The following is a 15,096-nucleotide window of genomic DNA, read 5'->3' on the forward strand; positions in this document are numbered from 1 at the left end:
AATTGTAATAATTGTTCTAATTTAAATATTGTTAACAAACTTCCTTCTTAGGTATTACATCAAATACCAATAATGGATCTATGGTGGTTCACAATAGCTATGATGAAATTGAAGGCGGTGGCTTCTTGGGTGAGATGCTATGAAAGATTTTTTTTTTTTTTAAATGTATTCATTGTCAGAAAACAAAGAAGACATCTTCATAGTCATGTCTTGCAGCAATACCTACTGTTAGCATTTTTTATTTCCATTCATTTAGATTTTTTTGTTAGTTTTTTCTTTTTTTTCTGAACTGGGATCTTGGGTTTTACTATTGTGACATTATGACTATAGAGTATTTTTTATCAGTTAGATCTATTTAAACTTATTTAACTAGTTGAACATTTAGTATGTTTTCATTAAAGTTGTTTTGAATTAGAATTTTAGTCTGAATACAAAGTTTAGTACATCTGAAAATAAACTTATTTTTGTGTTTATAGCCATAGTCTATATTAACTAGATTTTAATCATTGCTATTACTTTATTATTAGTGTTTATTTGTCTTATTTTACAAAATTGGTAGGTAAAAGTATTAAATTACCCAAAGGATTTTGGAGTTATAATTCCTATAATTTAATGGATTTATGTGTTGATTTAAAGTATTCTGAAGTATAAAGTAGAACTTATAAGTTACCTTGATTTTAGCAACACCACAGCTTGCTAATAAGAATCCCACAGTGAGCCGAAGTGTTGGATATTCATATCCCTCCTTACCACCTGGTTATCAGAATACAGCACCACCTGGTACAATCGGAATGCCACCCTCTTCCTTGAATTACCCAACTGGGCCACAGGCCTTTACTCAGGTAATCTATCTATCTCCCTCCCTCCCTCTTTTTTCTTTTCTTCTTTCCTTCCTTCCTTCCTTCCCTCGTTTCTTTTTCTTTTTCCCTTCCCTTCCTCCCTCCTTCCTTTCCTTCCTTCCTTCCTTCCTTCCTTCCTTCCTTCCTTCCTTCCTTCCTTCCTTCCTTCCTTCTTTTCTACCTTTTGGGTTAAACTGTATATGCAGGAAAAAGTTTTAGTAAAATATAATGAACATTTTTACCAGTTAGAATAATAATGGATATTTCATAAGGCCTTTGTTCTGTTACGTATCTCCAGAATCAAAAAAATTGACCAGGAAGTCTAGGTTATAGTTTTGTTATTTTTAGAGAAATTAAGTTACCAAGTCCCTATACACTTCTGTTTTCAACCAAAGACATTATAAAGCCTACTTAATTTGAAATTACATGTCTTTAGACTCCCTTAGGTGCTAATCATTTAACTGCAAGCATGAGTGGATTAAGTCTACATCCAGAGGGGCTAAGAGTTATCAATCTTCTTCAAGAAAGAAATATGCTTCCACCAACACCTTTGCAGCCTCCAATTCCAAATTTGCATGAAGATATCCAGAAACTCAACTGTAGCCCAGAGTAAGGCTTCAAACTGTTTCTTACTAAATATGACATTTTACGTGTTCTAAAAGTTCCCCAGGTGTTTTCGAGCTTCATATGTTATGAACAAGTTGCACAAATATATTAATTTATGAAAGTAGTTCTGCATGCAGAAAACAGAACTCTGTTAGTTGCTTACTTAATTGATATTTGAAATGTTCTAAGTCCAGAAACAGGGTTGTAACCCATGAGTTGATTGCTGCCCTTATCGGCTGTAATGGGACTGATACTCATTATCATTATGGTAGCTACATTATTTCTTCAATGTCCAAAGTACATTGTAATCCTTTACTTGCTCTCATTTTAAATTGTTTTTTTTTTTTATAACAGACAGAATTATAACATTCTTTTCTTTCTTAAAATTGACCATAAGTTTAAATGTAAGTGGCAAAGACTTTCTGATAAATTGAATTTTGTTAAATTTAAATAGTCTTCTAGTGTTCAGCAAAGTTAAACATTTTAGTAATAAACTTAACTTTGCATTTGCAAATTTGGGGCATTACCTTGTTATTCCAGTGTAATGTAGATTTATATAAAGAAAAATAGGTCATTTGGTAGTCTAGACTGGCTTGTGCACAAGCAGAGGAGAGACTTTATTTTAATCATATAATAGAGTGTTATAACAATCTACCCTCTCTTTCTGAATAGGACTTAAATATTTAAATGGGATAAAATTTGAGAGGGCCTATTGAAATATTTTATTTATAATCTGATCCAGTGTTAAAATATGTACCTTTTAAATCATTTTTTTTTGTTTCTGTCCAAAAATAATCATAGCAACAACTGACGCATGGTTTTTACTTTAATATAGGTTATTTCGATGTACGCTGACTAGCATTCCTCAGACTCAGGCCTTACTGAATAAAGCCAAACTTCCTTTGGGACTGCTGCTTCATCCCTTCAAAGACCTAGTGGTATGTTTCACTAGTGAAAGTAAATGTCTTGTGGGAAATGATCTCGGTGGTGAAGAATTTTCTATAATAATGAAAGAATTACATACAGAATTTGTTTGATCTATCTTTAGGAATTTGACCATTGACAGATTCCTTTGTTTATAATTCAACCCAAAATTTTGTTACCAAACACTTTCAAAACAAGGTGAAATAAGCATATTGTTGAAAAATCCAAGAGGTACTGAATAGAATAGAGATACTGAAAGAAAATAAATAAATGAACCTTATTATTTTAAAAAGCTATGAATTATTTACCCGTTAAAATATTTCACCCAGTCTCCCAGTTCTGCCATTCTTGGAGTAAACTTTGTTGCTTTAAGGAGCTGTTAAAAACAAAACAAAACAAAAACGTCTACTTTTATGCTAAGGCGTCTCGGACCTCGGCATAATGCCACATACTCTTGAGAGAATCAGTGCTGAAGTGAATTGACTTGCCCAAAACAAACCTCCTTTTTGGGATAGTTTTGTATTGCCTTTGCTGATTTTTTATATTAAGACTTCACAACTTTTAATATGTATGATAAACTTGAAATAGGAACATAATTGCAAAGTTTAATTGAATATTTAAATATAACTTAACCTTACCTTACTTTGTGACCATTCTTTCATGAGAACTTAATGTAACATGAAGAAACTTCTAGTTAATTTCATTGGTCATTTGTTTTAGAATTTTGATCCTTCCTTTGCCACCCATCTCAAAAATACATTGTAAATTTACCATGTTGGTTTTACGATGTAAATGTTGAATGAGAAAGTAAATACTTTTTTTTAGGGTAAAATTTAAGAGACCAGTCCTGGAGAAAAACAATAGGGTTTCAAATCAATACATTTCAGCTATGTAATTTTTGTGTGTGGCAGTTTGGACACATCTTTTTACCCTAGGTTTTTTCTCCAAAATTATAATATCCCAACAATTTGGAAGGTGTGGTTAATGCTTGACCTTTGGTCACAATGATCACTACCTTTAAAAAATTAGTTCTGTTTTTTCAGCAATTGCCTGTGGTTACCTCCAATACAATTGTGAGATGCCGTTCCTGTAGGACGTACATCAACCCTTTTGTCAGCTTTCTTGATCAAAGGAGATGGAAGTGTAACTTATGTTACCGAGTAAATGATGGTATGTTGTTTTTTTCCCCTGAAACGTTTAAAAATAGCTAGTCCTCCCACTCAGAGATAGCTTCTGTTAACTTTTTTCTATGCACTTATACTTACATATGAATAATTATATACTCTTTAAGCAAAAAAAATTGATAACTTTACTTTGGTACCACTTTTTTACATTTATGATATTGGGTATATAATAAATGGCACATTTCATGGTGTTATGTAAGCCTGTAATTCAAGAAATATTTTTATTTAGAAATTGTCCCATACCTTTTCTCTAGGGTAAAAGAGAATAAGGCTACAGAATAGCTGCCATTAGCTTCATTCACTGCTGTATGAAGGGAGGTGGGCAGTGCTAGAAGGTTAGTTGAATGTAGTTTTCTCAGTAATTAAGGAGAACTCTTTGAGTAACTGTTTCACAATTTATTTTTGAGGAATATCATCTAACCAACAACATTATAATAGGGTTATAGAAGAAAAAGGGCATGCCAAATCCACACTGAAAATTAAGTCTCTGCTTGAAAGAAATTTTATTAAGCATTGGGAAATAAAGGAATTTAAGAGATTTTTTTTTAAAAGCCATTTTTATTGTTTGTGTGTTTTTTAAGAGAGGAAAGTGAGGACAGAGTAAGAGTGTTCTTTTTACTCCGTAGTAATTCAGAAAATATATGTATAGTGTTTAGTACACCTTTAAAATCTTATGTTATGTGCTTTAATATATGAAATGAAATTGTAATAGAAGTTGAAGTCACTTTCATATGCTGCCCAGACTATTTCATGAACTATGGCTTACCCTTTAACACACATAGAAATTTGAATTTCTAAGCAGTTAATGGGAAGACAGATGCAATGATAATTAATAGAAAATACTCTTTGAGCTCTAGTGTATTATAAGTGGTAGGAAATGGATGTTCCATAGAGGTCTCATTAATTAATGAAATTCACCAAACCCTTATGCTTTAACCTTTGAAGTAGTTTTACCATGGTTTTCTACGAGCAGCCAGAGTCTGTACATATTATATGTCAAATGTTAGTATCTGTATACCATTCTGAAATTTGAGACAAAGTTTAGTCTTGCATCTAAGAAAATATTGGTATTTAATGAGTTTTTATCATTTTTTCAAGGTATTTTAAGAAAGCAGCTTTAGCAAGAATTAAAATGAAGAAGATATTAGAAGACAGGAAAAGAAAAATCATAGTGATTGTAGTTATAAAAGCAAGGCATACTTAGTGCCGTTCAGTATATAGGAATCTTGAATGGAGTTAAAAAATAAAGTGTATATTTATCTTTTACCATTTAGTCTATATTGAAGTATTTATAAGTTACTAAATTAAGAAAACAGCCAAATGCAAAGTTTGTTAAACTTAATCCTTTCAGTTTTATCACTATATTTTGTTAACCCACCATAGTTCCTGAAGAATTCATGTACAACCCTTTGACCAGAGTCTATGGAGAACCTCACAGAAGACCTGAAGTTCAAAATGCTACAGTTGAGTTTATGGCCCCTTCAGAATACATGGTAAGTTTTCATTTTTTATGTATAGCTTATTTATTTCTTAATACTGGGTTTTAAATAAAACAATATAACATCCTTTAACAAAATTTTATGTTTTTAAATTTATCAAAGCTATATTTGTTCATTATAAAAGTAGTTAATTAGTATATAAGGGTAAAGGGAAAGTGTATGTAAAGTTCTACTTATTTTTCTTGTGTGTTCATTCAGAAATTTGCAATATCATATTGGGATCATATTTACTTTCCAGTCACTTCCAATCTTTTTCGATTACAAATAGTGCTGTAATGAATATCCTCTTGCAAGTACTTTTATACACTTGTGTGAGTACCTGAGGTCTTGCATTTAAAAAATAATAATTATGCCTAATATTTAATTAGCACTTTACATTTTTACAAAGCACTTATATATTTTTGGTTATCACAAACAACTCTGAAATAAGCTAAGCAAATGCTGTTAATCGTAGTTTACAGATGTGAAAACACGCTTATTAGGTTAAGTGACTTGCCGGATATCTTTTTTTAGTAAGTGGTAGAGCTGTCACTGAAATTCAGGCCTTTTGATTTGGTTATTCTTTCACCATGCTATAATTGCCTGTAAGGAAAGGGGCTGTGAAAATAGGACTTAACATCAACTTTGAATATTTTATTTTAGTATATTTTTGTGGGATAGTCTTTCTCTACGTGAGCAATTTGGGGCCATTTTAGTATAGAAATTATAAACATTCTTGTCTCTTTCACCATAGAGAAGTTTCTGTGTAGAAAACATTTTTGTGACACTTAAGTGACTCGTAATAGCTTTCTGCAGTGTAGCTTTCCCTTTGTTGAATTAAAACCCCAAAAAGAAGAAGCATTTGTGTTTTTTAATTGGCCTTCCTGGGTTTCTTTAAGCTCTCAGGTTTTGCAAAAAAGGCTTCATTTAAATTTGGAACTTGCCTGAAACAAGAGGTTTTGCTTCTTCCTGACTTATCTTTTGGGCAACAGATTCTATGATTCAAGTGATACATGAAAAAAAAAAGTTAATATACCACATGCCTAGTTCTGGTTGTGGTTATCTGATGCTTTTTATTGAATTGAAAATAGATCTTTGCATTTGGAAGTTTAAAAATACAGTCGTGTATTTTTATGAAACTTAGCTGAAATGTGTTGGTTAAATAACACACTCAGACTAACTTGATTTACCACATTCAGAATTGTAATTTCCCTAAATTATGAAATATAATGCCCATATGGAGAAGTCTATAAAACATAAATATATAGGTTACCATATAATTATAAACGCCTGTTTTAGCACAACCCAGGTCAAGAAATTGAACATTGCCAATACTCCCAGAAGTCCTCTGATCACATTTCCTTACCTTCCTGTCCTAAAGAAAACACTCTTCTGATTTATGACAATCACATTCTCATTTTTCTGTTCCAAGTATGCATCTGAAAACAATATACTATAGTTTTTCCTGTTTTTTAAACTTCTTTCTATGCTATTTTTTTTTTTAAAGATTTTATTGGGGAGGGGGAACAGGACTTTATTGGGGAACTGTGTGTACTTCCAGGCCTTTTTTTCCCAAGTCAAGTTGTCCTTTCAATCTTAGTTGTAGAGGGTGCCGTTCAGCTTCAAGTTGTTGTCCTTTCAGTCTTAGTTGTGGAGGGCGCAGCTCAGCTCCAGATCCAGTTGCCGTTGTTAGTTGCATGGGGCACGGCCCACCATCCCTTGCGGGAGTTGAACGGCAACCTTGTGGCTGAGAGGATGCGCTCCAACCAACTGAGCCATCCAGGAGCTCAGTGGCAGCTCAGCTCAAGGTGCTGTGTTCAATCTTAGTTGCAGGGGGCACAGTCCACCATCCCTTGTGGGAGTCGAGGAATCGAACCAGCAACCTTGTGGTTGAGAGCCCACTGGCCCATGTGGGAATCCAGTCGGCAGCCTTCGGCATTAGGAGCATGGAGCTCCAACCGACTGAGCCACTGGGCCGGCCCCTCTATGCTATTTTTTTAATCCATTATTGTTTATTATCCTCGCCACTTAATCTGTAAATAATGCTTATTTTACTGTTTTGTTGTATGTGGGCATGACAAATGATTAACTTAAATTGAATCCTATTAAACGTATTTAATGAGGTCCTTTTTTCCTTCAGTTACGACCACCTCAACCTCCAGTGTACCTCTTTGTATTTGATGTGTCTCACAATGCAGTTGAAACTGGATACTTGGATTCAGTTTGCCAGAGTTTGTTAGACAATCTGGATTTGTAAGTATCTTAGTTTAAATTTGAAAGTTACAGTGTTTACAAAATGGATAAGTAGTTCAAAATACACACACAAAGGAAGCTATGTAATTATGTTCTAAGAACCTGCTTAAATCAGTTGTGAACTTTAGGCCTCGCTTTCCCTGAGAAACTTTGTTTTAACTTTTTATTATGCACAAACTTTAAACATATAATAAATAGAAAGAATATAATGAGCTTCCAGATATCCATCCCTCAACTTCTACATTTTTAGCATTTAGCTCTTCTTGCTTCACCTAATCTCACACACAGACACACACACACACAGACAGACACACACACACACACACACATTTTTCCCCTTGAGTATTTTACCACAAATCTTAGTCAGCATATCATCTTACTTATAAAACTTGGAATTATTTTTAGCCCTAACTAAAATACAGAGTGTCACACCAAACAATATTAGCAATAATTTCATAATATGATCTAGTACCCAGTTCAGTTTTTGTGCCTGGTTGTCTCAAAAATGGCTTTTTTACTGTAGGTTTGTTGGACTAAGAACCCAAACAGTGTTCACACATTGTATTTGGTTGTCATATCTCTTAAGTCTCTTAAAATATCTGTACTTTAAATGATGCTTAGATACTTAGTGTAGCCCATAAAAGCTGTGTGACCTTTCAGTGTAATGAAGTATAGTGTTCTTGTGTCATATGGAAGAATGTGGATGACCAGATTTCATTAGAAATGGACTAACTGCCTCACATTGATGAAAGGGGCATCCTTTCATCCTTTCTTGCCAGCATTTGTATTTTTAATGTTGTAGGTTGTGTGTGGGGAATTGTCTGTTGATGAGAGTCCACTGATTCACCCAAGCATGGGTAAAATTTTTTAAAGATATGCAGTATCTAAATTTATGTTACATTTTAGAGTTGGTATGTGGTAATTTTTAATGTATTTTTATAAATTAAAATCATCCACAAAGTTTTGTATATGCTTTCCAGTATTTTTTATATGCCATTTCCTAAATGATTTATATAACTTTATATAGGTATAATGAGTTTTGAAATGCTGTTTTATTGCTGGGTTTGATTGTTTGACTTATGTGTAGTGTTTTCTCTTTGAGTAGGGTATATTTTCATGGTGATTAAACATTGGGGGGGTTAAACATTTATGTTGGGACAATTTCCATAATGTAAAAGTAGATATTTGTATGTAACTCTTAGCAGCTATTTTATATATATGTGTGTATATGGAAAACTTGCTAAGAGACCCTTCTAAATTTGTTTTTAGGCTTCCGGGCAACACTAGGACAAAAATTGGCTTCATAACATTTGATAGTACAATCCACTTCTACAGTCTTCAAGAAGGTCTCTCTCAACCTCAGATGCTAATAGTTTCAGATATTGAAGGTATATATTATACACTTAAAATTATTGCTATCTTAGGAATTTTAGTTTTAGAAATATTTCATGACTATTTGATAGATTAGAGGTGTATGGTATAGTTCTACTACATTGAGGAAAACCTTGAGTATAAAATCATAAGATTGTTGGAATTGTAAGAGTCCTTCAGTCCAATCCTTCATTTTATAGAAGACGAAACAGAGTTAATGGAGCTAAAGTGGATTCTGTATAAGGCAACAAAAACAAGCTGATGTTAAAACTCAGATGAACTCTTTTTACCTTCTCATTTGTTAATTAAAAAAGTATTTGAGGATAGACATACAGATCAATAGAATTGAATGGAGAGCCCAGAAATAAACCCTCCAATATATGGTCGATTGATTTTTGACAAGGATGCCAAAACCATTTGGTGGGTAAAAGACAGTCTTTTCAATAAATGGTCCTGGGAAAACTGGACATGCAAAATAATGAAGTTGGACCCATGCCTTAAACCAGATTTAAAAAAAATAACTGAACTCAGTGGATGAAAGACCTAAACTTAGGAGCTAAAGACTATAAAACTTTTAGAGGAAACAGGGGGAAGTCTTCATGGCGTAGGATTTGACGTTGATTTCCTGAATATGACACCAAAAGCAGAGACAACAAGAAAAAATAAATTAGACTTCATTAATATTAAAAACTTTTGTACATCAAAGAACATTGTCAAGACAGTGAAAAGACAACTCACAGAATGGGAGAAAATATATGCAAATCATTTATCTGCTGAAGGCAAATACACAGAACACATAAAGGACTCCTTAATGCAACAACAACAAAAAAACACAAGTCAAAAATGGGCAAAGGACTTGAATAGACATTTCTCCAAAGATAACACAAATGACCAATAATGAAATAATGAGAAAAATACTTAATGGCCTTAGTCATTAGGGAAATGCAAATCAAAACCACAATGAAATACCACTGTGCATCCATTACTATGGCTATTATCCAAAAAATGGAAAATAGCAAATGTTGGCAAGTATATGAAAACATTGAAACTGTTGTGCATTAATAGTAGGAGTGTAAAATGTTGCTGTGGTGGTACAGCCATTATGGAAAACAGTATGGAGAGTCCTCAAAAAATTAAGACTAGAGCTGCTATATAACCTAGGAATTCCACTTCTGAGTATCTGAAGAAAACAAAAACACTAATTCTGAAAGACTTATGCACCTCCATGTTCATTCAACATTACTTACAATAGCCAGGACATGGGAAACAACCTAGGTGTCCATCAGTAGATGAATGGATAAAGAAATCTCACACACACACACACACACACACACACACACACACACACACACAGGAATATTACTCAGCAATAAAAAAGAATGGAATCTTTTGAACAAATATGGGTGAACCTACAGGGTGTTATGCTAGGTGAAATAAGTCAGAGAAAGACAAATGATGTATGATTTCAATTATATGTGGAATCTGAAAAATAAGACACATAAATAAAACATAATGGATCCATAGATGCGGAGAACAAGCTGAAGGTTGCCAAAGGGGAGGTGGTGGGAGATGGGTGGAAATAAATACATAAATATTAAAATATAAAGTGGTGCAATCTATGGAAAACAGTTTGGTGGTTCCTGAAAAAAGTTAAACACAGAATTACCATTGTAATACAGCAATTCTACTTCTTTGTTTATGCCTAAAAGAATTGAAAGTAGGTATTGAAACAAATACTTGTACAGACCAATGTTCATAGTAACATTATTTAAAATACTCAAAGGTAGAAACAACCCAACTATCTATCAACAGATGAATGGATAAATAATGTAGTATATACATATAATGTCTTTAAGAATGAAATTCTGATACATGCTACAACATGAATGAACCTTGAAAACATTATGCAAAGTGAAATAAACCAGATGCGAACGGACAAAATATTGTATGATTTCACTTATGAGGTAAAAAGAATAGGCAAATTCATAGAGATTGAAAGTTGAATGCAGTTTGCCTGGCTAGGCCGGGAGAAAGGGGAGTAGGGAGTTACGTATTATTTAATTGGTTTGGCATTTCTTTTGGAATGATGAAAAAGTTCTGAAATTGTATAATGTGAATGCACTTAACTGTACACTTAAAAATGGTTAGGATGATAGATTTTATATGTTACAATATGTGTATTTTATAACAATTTAAAAAATTAACTCAAAATTGATTGTAGACCTGAGTGTGATGCTAAAACTATTAGGTTGGTGCAAAAGTAATTGCTGTTTAGAAGGTTAAAAATAATTGCAAAAACTACAATTGCTTTTGCACCAACCTAATATAAACTGTCAGAAGAAAACATAGAAATAAATTTCTGTGACCTTGGATTAGGCAGTGATTTCTTAGATATAGCACCAAAAGCACAACAAGGAAAAAAAAAACAGATAAATTGGGCTTCTTATAATAAAAACTTTTGTGCTTCAAAGGACACCATCAAGAAAGTGAACCAACAACTGACAAAATGAGAAAAAAATATTTGCAAATCATATATCTGATCAGGAATTTATCTCTAGGTTATATAGAGAACTCCTACAACTTAACAATAAAAAGATAACCTAATTGAAAAGTGGGCAAAGGAGTTGAATAGACATGTCTCTATTCAATACACAATATTCAATATTCTCTACATACAATTGGCCAATAAGCGCTTGAAAAGAACCTCCCTATAGTGATGAGGGAAATGCACATGAAAACCACCAGATACCACCTCACACAAGTAAAAAATTTCAAACTCAAATTTTTTTTTTTCTCTGAGCATGTCTGAATGACTGAAAGAACTATGAATATTGGTTTTGGGGTTACAAATAAATTTTAGCAAGTAGGCAAACTTACAAGTGTGGAATCCATGTACAATGAGGATTGACTGTACTTCTTTAAAGGGGAATAGTTGATAAAAAAAATAAAATAAATAAACAAAATAAAGGGGAGTAGTTGAGGCGAGCCCTCTTCTATCTTGATTGTTCTAAATCTCACAACTGATCAGCCAATCCATTCATTCATTCCCTAATCTTTTCACCCAGATACTTAGTTGTCATAAAATAAAATCTGAATAGGTAGATTTGGGCCAAGTTGTGAATTCAGTGTTGTGGTCCAGCCTCTTAATATTATACATGAGCTAAATAGGTGGAATATCAGTGAATGTCACATAGCAAAAAAAGGAAAAACAAGTGACAATAACAAGTATTTACAAGGATATGGAGAAATTGGAACTCTTGTGTACTGCCAGAGGGAATGGAAAATGGTTCAGCCACAATGAAAAACAATCTGTCAGTTCTTCCAGAAGTTAAACGTAGCATTACCATATGACCCAGCAATTCCACTCAATAGGTATATCTTCAAGAAAATTAAAACATGTCCACACAAAAATGAGTACATGAATATTCATAGCAACATAGCCAAAAGTGGGAACAACCCAAATGTCCATTATTTGAAGAATGGATAAACAAAATGCATATCCATACAATGAAATGTTATATGGCAATAAAAAAGAATAAAGTATGATACATGTTACAACATGGATGAACCTTGAAAACATACTAAGTGTAAGAAACCAGTCAAAAAGGACCTCATTGTGTGACTCCATTACTCTGAAATGTCCAGAATAGTCCAATCCAGAGACAGAAAGACGGGGCTACCTAGAGCTGTGGGGATTGGCAGGGAAGTGAGAAGTGCCTGTTAATTGGTGAGGGGTTTCTTTTTAGGATGATGAAAAGGATCTGGAATTAGACAGTGGTGATGATTGTACAAGGGTGAATTATAGCTCAAAAACTTACTAATTTTTTAAAAAATTTAAAGATAAAAAGGGAAGAAATTCAAACAGCAGAATTTTAGTGTGACAGCTAAAGTAAATACTTAATGTTTCAAATTATTTGTTGGTATTATTTTTTTACAAACATTATAATGAGCCTATTTTTTCTAATAAAAATGAAACAGTACAAAAATGTAGAAAGTGAGACCCCTCATAATCTGCCACCACCACCCACATTTCCTTCCCAGTTTGCTTCCTTCTCAGCAAGGGAATTTAATTCCTCAGCAAGAATAAATTTGAATCCTGAGAAGCTCATCAGATGTGGTCAGTTAGCATGCCTTCTGATTCACTTGATTTTGTAGTCCCATAAGCAGAGGCACTGATGGGCGTCTTCTTTATGAGAAAGCATCTGCTTTTTGAATGACAGAGCTGTTGGTGGGCTGTATAATGTCTATGTAAGAAGACATAGCATTCTTGTGTGTCATCTTAGTCAACATTTTTTTTAATGCCATGAGTGTCTCTTTGTCTGGCTTTCAGGGCTAAGCACGAATGTAAAGCAGAGTCTTGAATTGTTGTCTTTAACTTAAGCAGAGCACTTGTGCAAACCCTTACTGAGTGCTCACAGGTCAATATTTTCTAATTGGGAGGCTATTTACCTTGTACACAGTAATAGTTAAGTTGCAATAAATACCTAAATCAATGCTCCTTTGGTGGCTCTTTGAACATATATATAGACAGTGGAGGAGGTGGTTTTTCTGTAAGTATGGGATGGTTAATTATATCAGTGTTATGTATTTGGGATATCTTTAACAATTAAGTTTGTTTAAATGAAATATTTATTCTTTCAGATGTTTTTATACCTATGCCAGAGAACTTATTAGTAAATTTAAATGAAAGAAAAGAGGTAAGGCACATTTTCCTATCTGACATGTTTAATTGAAACATTGAAGGAATATATTATTGAAATGAACTTTAAGTAAAATTTTGCTTTTCTGTGATGTTTCTAAGATGTATAGCATTTTATATTTTGCTGTTAGTTAAAATTCATTAAAAGAACAGCTTTTGAGTTTACCCTTAAACTGATTGCTTTTAAGTCTAATGTAGCAAGTTATTTGTAGTAGGGTAGAAGGTAGGTCTATTCCATTAAGGAGGAAAACCTGAAGGAAACTTGCCTTACCAGCCATTTGGGAAATTGGGAGGGTTGCTGAGATAAGCTTCTGGTCACTACATAGAAGCATTTAGCTAGGCTGCTTTCAGTGCCCTTTGCTTTTCTGATTCACAGAGTGTCATTGGGGTCAGTTCAGAAGAAACTCTTATTACCTGCCTGGAAATTGCCATGACATAATACAGTGAGAGGTGAACAGAATGTGTCTGAAGGGGGGATGTTGTCTACCCTGTACATGCATATATGCCGTAGGGGTAACATTTTAACTAGCAAGTCTATGGTCTCAGCTGTTGGCAATGGTGATTTCGCCATAGTGCGAAGTATTTTTTTCCCATTAACTCTCTTTATTTGTACAACCTAACCTGAATAGGTAGTTGTGTTTCTTTTTGTTTTCTTTTGTTGTGATACTACTAGTTGGCAAATTTACTGGATATCTCAGATTTTGCAATAGGAAAGAGTTAAACTCACTTTGGAACTGGAAAGAACACAGTGTGTAGAGGTGATTGATTGAGAAGGCCATATTTCATGGCATTAAAATAAATCAAGTCTCTAAACTGTAATGGTTCTTTTGGATACATGTTGGACTTATAGTCTTGCTGGACTACTGCATGTGCAAGAACTGTAAGGCCTCAATTTTTATTTGTCTTGCTTGCCAATTTATAATGTTGATTTAAAATGGCTTTCTTGTCATTTGACCAACTTCATTGTTTACTGTCTGTAGATTCTCTGACCATCATCATGACTCAATGTTTTGTCTGTTATATTAGTTACTGATCTTTTGTGGAAAAAAATTTTTAATTGTAACATTCTTGAGTTTTCTTGCTTTATTTCACAAGCTTGTCCAAGATTTACTGAAAACTTTGCCGCAAATGTTCACCAAGACCCTGGAGACCCAGAGTGCTTTGGGTCCTGTACTTCAGGCTGCCTTTAAGCTGATGTCCCCAACTGGTGGTCGAATGACCGTCTTTCAAACACAACTTCCAACTCTTGGAGTGGGAGCCCTGAAACCACGAGAGGAACCTAACCAAAGGTCATCTGCTAAGGTTAGAAGGTCATCAAATCTATGATAAGATTCATGCTGGTACCCTATCCCTTTGACCACACGGCTGTATTTTATTTATTTTTCAGTTGTGGAGAGGAGGGAATATAAGGAAAAGGATAGCGTTTCTCTTTTATGTAGACTTTTTAGTTTAATTCTACCCAACTCACCCTTACCTTATATTTAGATCTTCAGCAAGCCCCTAGCCATTAAGCCTGCCTTTGATGAGAAAGACAAACTAAGAGAATATACTTGCTAGGGACAAAGTAGAACCTGGATGACCAGTAAAAAAATAGTCATAGTTAGGTGTATTGATTGCCATGGATTGCTTTTGAGCACCTTGTGTGTATAAACTTAGTTAGAGATGTGTATTTCTCAAAAAATTATGAGAGTGAGGCCATACTATCATGATTATGGTGTCTGTCCTGGAGTCAGTCTCCCAAA

The 15,096-nt window shown here is 33.7% G+C and overlaps 1 protein-coding gene across 1 annotated transcript in view; it reads left to right on the forward strand.

The window, feature by feature from the left end:
- The window catches only part of SEC24A (SEC24 homolog A, COPII coat complex component), a 52,593-nt gene that overhangs the window by 16,860 nt on the left and 20,637 nt on the right, over nt 1–15,096 (forward strand). The window contains exons 4-13 of the mRNA XM_033096067.1: nt 52–129; nt 682–842; nt 1,276–1,448; nt 2,281–2,383; nt 3,413–3,539; nt 4,937–5,046; nt 7,172–7,284; nt 8,554–8,672; nt 13,297–13,352; nt 14,450–14,656. Of these exons, the coding sequence (XP_032951958.1) occupies nt 52–129; nt 682–842; nt 1,276–1,448; nt 2,281–2,383; nt 3,413–3,539; nt 4,937–5,046; nt 7,172–7,284; nt 8,554–8,672; nt 13,297–13,352; nt 14,450–14,656 (1,247 nt within the window). The remainder of the gene's footprint in view (nt 1–51; nt 130–681; nt 843–1,275; nt 1,449–2,280; nt 2,384–3,412; nt 3,540–4,936; nt 5,047–7,171; nt 7,285–8,553; nt 8,673–13,296; nt 13,353–14,449; nt 14,657–15,096) is intronic.

This window comes from Rhinolophus ferrumequinum, chromosome 24 (assembly GCF_004115265.2).
Source record: "Rhinolophus ferrumequinum isolate MPI-CBG mRhiFer1 chromosome 24, mRhiFer1_v1.p, whole genome shotgun sequence".
NCBI lineage: Eukaryota > Metazoa > Chordata > Mammalia > Chiroptera > Rhinolophidae > Rhinolophus > Rhinolophus ferrumequinum.